The sequence below is a fragment of the Coloeus monedula genome (assembly GCF_965178545.1).
Source record: "Coloeus monedula genome assembly, contig: HAP1_SCAFFOLD_80, whole genome shotgun sequence".
In the NCBI taxonomy this organism is placed as follows: Eukaryota; Metazoa; Chordata; class Aves; order Passeriformes; family Corvidae; genus Coloeus; species Coloeus monedula.
In genome coordinates, this window is record NW_028120818.1 from 357,445 (window position 1) to 362,499 (window position 5,055).

Consider the following 5,055-nt stretch of genomic DNA (forward strand, 5'->3'; position numbering starts at 1 on the left):
AGTCCGGCCAACACGAATATCCCTAATACAGATCCAGGGCTCTGGTATAACAGCCACCCCAAAAAGCCATAGTTCCAGCTACCTTTCCTTTCTTTGCATCATACCAGGAGGAATCAAAAGGAATGAAACCTATTTCATTTATTATTACAGGTGAGAACCCCTCTAAGGACATAGGAAGAGAAGTTGTAGTTTGTAACCTTGTTCTCCATCTAGAAGTAAAACAGGGGCTGGTGTGAGGCAACGAGGGCAACAGAGAAAATGCTGAAAAGAAACGGAGGAATGTGAAGCCAAATTTTCAAGCATTCCAGGCAATCACACCACTCAGGGACAGTCTACAGCTCAGCAAATCACATGCTGGAATGCAGTGGAGTATGGAGTAGGGCAATAGGGAACTGCTGAACCAAATAGGTGCTACAGCCTCTTGTGCTCAGGCTCTTAGCCCAAAGTATGTTCCAGCTCCAACTGAAGGGCATTCTGAACCAGAAGAGCACTGACCTTTTTGATTTTGGCAGTTCACAGTTCTCAGACAGCAGAATGTCTGTGGCTCCTCTCATCATTATTTTTGCTGTTTTCACTACTGGCCATCAAGTTTCCTGCAGTAGCCATCCATGAACCCCGGATCACTACTACATTAATAACACAGAACATGGCTCTCAGAGTGCATTAGTGAGGTACCAAGAGAAAACCCAAATGATGATCCTCCTCACTGAAAAGGTAACAGACAAAAAAAATAAAAGTGTGAAAATACTTTTTAAGATGGCTGAAATGAGGCAAATTCTTAAAATTAAGTAAATGTCTGAAATGAAATTTAAGCAAATTTAACTGTTGCAAAGTATTCTGAATACACATACAGTACAATATACTAGAGTCCAAAATTAGAAAAACTTCTGGTCATGGAAATATGGGGTAAGGGATATGTTTATTTGGAACAATCAGCTCAGCAGAGATCTCTTTGCTACAAATATCTTGAATTTAATTCTTCTGCCTTGATACAATCTCCTGAGAAAATAAAAAAATAAAATAAAAATCCTACAGGAAAAACTTGTGTTGGATGCAATCTATTCACTCATACCTGATACAAAAGTCTAATTTATTCTCTTGATTTATTGTCTTAAGGAGAATGAATTAATTATTCTTCCACTCAGAAGTCTATGGCATCAATCCTTGAGTTGAATCAGAGAAAATTCAATCTCTCATGAGTTCCCACTCCATTTACTTTTCTTGTAAGTGTTCTGTTTTGTTGAAGTGAAAGCTCCTCTGGACTCAGGCCCAGAGGGAAGCCAAAGCACAGGGGTTGAATTAAAACCTTTGGACAAGCTGAGATACATGAAGTCACACCAAAGTGAAATAGAAATATAGATTTTTTAACCTTTAGTAGAAATATATGCTAAGTGCCTTAAACATTGAAAAGCTGCAGCAGAGACCTTAAACACAGATCTTACTGCAGCAGTGTTACCTTTTCACAGAATTCTTTACTTTAGACATGGATAGAATGACACTGTTCACATTTTTTAGATAGAGCGTTCACGTAAACAATAAGAGCTGATAGAAACTGCATCCGCAAATCTGTGTAATACCTGTGTAACACTGGTGTGAGGCTTACGACTGTTAGAATTAGACCAGGATAGGTTAAGAAAAGGAAAACTGGAATCGTGTGTTACTCTTATTGGTCAATTAACAAATATAATCCACACTTCGGCAAGAAAAAATATAGAGTATAGAGCATATAGAGCATATAAAGCATATAGAGCATATAGAAGAAGAAGAAGAAGCTGTTTTTGCCTGTTGTTGCTGTTGCTGCTTGCCTTTATCATGTAACCCCCTTTGAACTCTGCCTTCAAGAAAGCTGTGAGACTATGAAATACAGAACTCAGCAGAACAGCAGCCTCCTCTGCTCTCTCACCCTGGTCCGGGAAGGAAGGGTACCCCGTCCAAAGCTCAACAGCGCAGAGCCCCAAGGCTGCTGTGGGCAGCAGGGCCCAGGGGCCGTTCCCACCCGCAGCGCTCCTGTCCTGGGCTGGGCCTGCACAGGGGCTGGGGCACCATGGCTGGGGCAGCGGGGCACAGAGGGGCCACGGAGCCGCTGCCGGGGCTGACAGCAAGGCCAGGGACACACAGGGAATTTCTGGGCATTGCCTGCGCTGGGCAGGGCTGAGTGTGGGGAAGGCAGAGCTCAGCTGGCCTCGGTGGCTGCAGGAAAAGCCGAGAGCCCGAAGAGCCCCCGTGGCTGTGCTGGAGAGCAAGGCTGGAGGAGGGAAATGCGGGGCTGCTGCGGGATGGGGAGGGGGATTGAATTCCAGCAGGCACCGACGGGGGGCTGAGAGACTCAAGGGCTCCTTGGCCTGAGCCTGTCCTGGAAAGGTCTCTCAGCCCTCTGTGCCCATGAAGGGCTCCAAGGAGGAGCAGAGCTCATCTTGGCAGGACCCTCATGGAATCCCTGAGGGACAAATGCCAGTGCCTGCCCAGCCTTCCCAACATCCCTGAAACCAGAGGCCTTTTCCACATCCCTCGGTTCCAGGTCAGTGCCCAGAACACAGCACAGCCTGTCCAGGTCCTGGGGGCGATTCCCAAGGGAGGCAGCTGTGATTTCTCCCCACAGACCCACCACTCCGGTGTCTCTCTGTGCAGCCCTTGGCTGTCCTGAGCACTTTCCCTGGAGCCTCCCTGCCCTGGACGTTTGTCTCCATGCAGTTCTCAGCACAGCCCAGCAAAGAATTCAGGTGCTTTCCCAGAGGACATTACTCTGGCAGTGAAGTGGCCTCAGGGCACAGTTTGTGCCCCTGGAATTGTGCCAGCCCCGAGTGCTGCTGATGGTGTTTGTGCTCACTCGGGTTCATCTCCCCACACCCACTCGATGCACTGCTGAAGGCTCTACAGGACACAGCAAACACGGACTGCTGGCCTGGTCACTTGGTGTCCCTCCGTGCAGGGACAAACAACCTCCTGCAGGGGAGGGCAGAGGCCAGTGCTGGGATTGCTGGTGGCAGGGGCTGGTGTGGGACACTTGCCCTGGGCACCTTCCCAGGCTGTGCCCGGAACAAAGGCACAGCCCAGGCCCTGCTCTGCTGCTCCCTCAGGTCCATCCCAGGAGCTCTGGCTGTGCCAGGACACTGCTGCCTGCCCCCCCTGCACACTCCCCCCTGCCCCTGGGCACTGGGGTTTGCTTTGCCAGGGCATTCCTGGGGCACATTCCTGACAGCAGCTCTGGAGGAGAGCAAAGCCTTCCTGCCCTGCCCCCAGGAGATGCCCTTTGCTGATGGAGCTGCTGTGCTGGAGCCCGGCTGTGTCCCAGCAGTGCCCGTGGCCTGTCCCTGCCTGTGCTCACAGCACGGACACGCAGCAGGACAGTGACCGAGCTGCCCGAGCACTCCGGCCTTGCACCCTCAGAAGGGCTGGGAAAGGGAGTGTGGAGCTGGGAAGAGCAGAGGTGGGAAGAGGCTGGGCCATTGTCCCTGGCCGTGCTGCTGTGCTGGGAGTCTCTTCCCTCCAGCTCTGCCCACAGGCACTGCCCCTGCAGAGCCAGAGAAGGGCTGAGGAACAAACCTTGGACACAAAGGTCAGGACAGCCCCTTGTTTTGATTCAAAGGCACAGAGAAGAAGCCTCCTGAAAGTCTTTGTGTTTCAAAAGAAAGGTAGATGTTCATGCAGAAATGCAAGGAGTAGTACTACAGTACTTTATAAAAAGCAGAATAACACCAGAAAAAGAATAAGAAAAAGCACCAATGAAAATATGGACAAAGAGGAAAAAGAGGCCAAGATTGTAAAGAGTTACATTCTGAAGGTTCTGGAGCAGAAAAGAGAGAGTTTATTGCTTCTGAGAAGCATCCCAGTCATCATTTTCCTCGCATGGCAGAAGGAAATAGAAAGATTTTAACTTGTGAAAAGTATCCAGTCCTCACTTTCCTCAGGGCATCCCTGAGCTCCTGGTTCCTCAGGCTGTAGATGAGGGGGTTCAGGGCTGGAGGCACCACCGAGTACAGAACTGACAGGGCCACATCCAGGGATGGGAGGAGATGGAGGGGGGCTTCAGGTGGGCAAACATAACAGTGCTGAGGAACAGAGAGAGCACGGCCAGGTGAGGGAGGCACGTGGAAAAGGCTTTGTGCCGGCCCTGCTCAGAGGGGATCCTCAGCACAGCCCTGAAGATCTGCACATAGGAGAAAACAATGAACACAAAACAGCCAAACACCAAACAGGCACTGACAGTGATGAGCCCAAGTTCCCTGAGGTGGCAGTGTGAGCAGGAGAGCTTGAGGATGTGTGGGATTTCACAGAAGAACTGGCCCAGGGCATTGCCCTGGCCCAGGGGCAGGGAAAATGTATTGGCCGTGTGCAGGAGAGCGTAGAGAAAGGCACTGGCCCAGGCAGCTGCTGCCATGTGGGCACAAGCTCTGCTGCCCAGGAGGGTCCCGTAGTGCAGGGCTTTGCAGATGGACACGTAGCGCTCGTAGCACATGATGGTGAGGAGGAAATCCTCTGCTGAGAGGAAGAAGAGAAAGAAAAACACCTGAGCAGCACATGCTGAGTAGGAGATGTGGCTGGTGCCCCAGAGGGAATTGTGCATGGCCTTGGGGACAGTGGTGCAGATGGAGCCCAGGTCGGTGAGGGCCAGGCTGAGCAGGAAGAAGAACATGGGGCTGTGCAGGTGCTGGCCGCAGGCTCCGGTGCTGATGATGAGGCCGCTGCCCAGGAGGGCAGCCAGGGAGATGCCCAGGAAGAGGCAGAAGTGCAGGAGCTGCAGCTGCCGCGTGTCTGCCAATGCCAGCAGGAGGAAGGGGCTGATGGAGCTGCTGTTGCACATTTTGAGCCTCTGGCCATGGAGTGCTGTTGAAGGAGGAGACAGTGAGGAGTCAGGGGAGACTTTGCTGAGCAATGTCCAAGCCCTTTCTCCTGGCCCTGCCCCCCAGTTTTCCTTTTCTCAGAGCCCTTCCCTCAGCCCCGTGCCTGGAGCTCTGCTGGGATCTGGCCCCATTGCTGTGACGAGCAGGGGCTGTGCCCATGGACAGTGAGGAGTCAGCTCTGCTCTGCTTCAGCGGGGACATGGGAATGGGGACA

General features: G+C 51.6%; 1 protein-coding gene across 1 annotated transcript; it reads right to left on the reverse strand.

Moving 5' to 3' along the window:
• Positions 1–3,952: 3,952 nt before the first annotated feature.
• On the reverse strand, positions 3,953–4,801 carry LOC309585616 (olfactory receptor 14J1-like; the record flags this gene model as incomplete). The annotated part of the gene is made up of 1 exon (XM_082303552.1): positions 3,953–4,801. The coding sequence occupies one exon, from the start codon at positions 4,799–4,801 to the stop codon at positions 3,953–3,955; it is 849 nt and encodes a 282-aa protein (XP_082159678.1).
• Between the last annotated feature and the right edge of the window lie 254 nt (positions 4,802–5,055).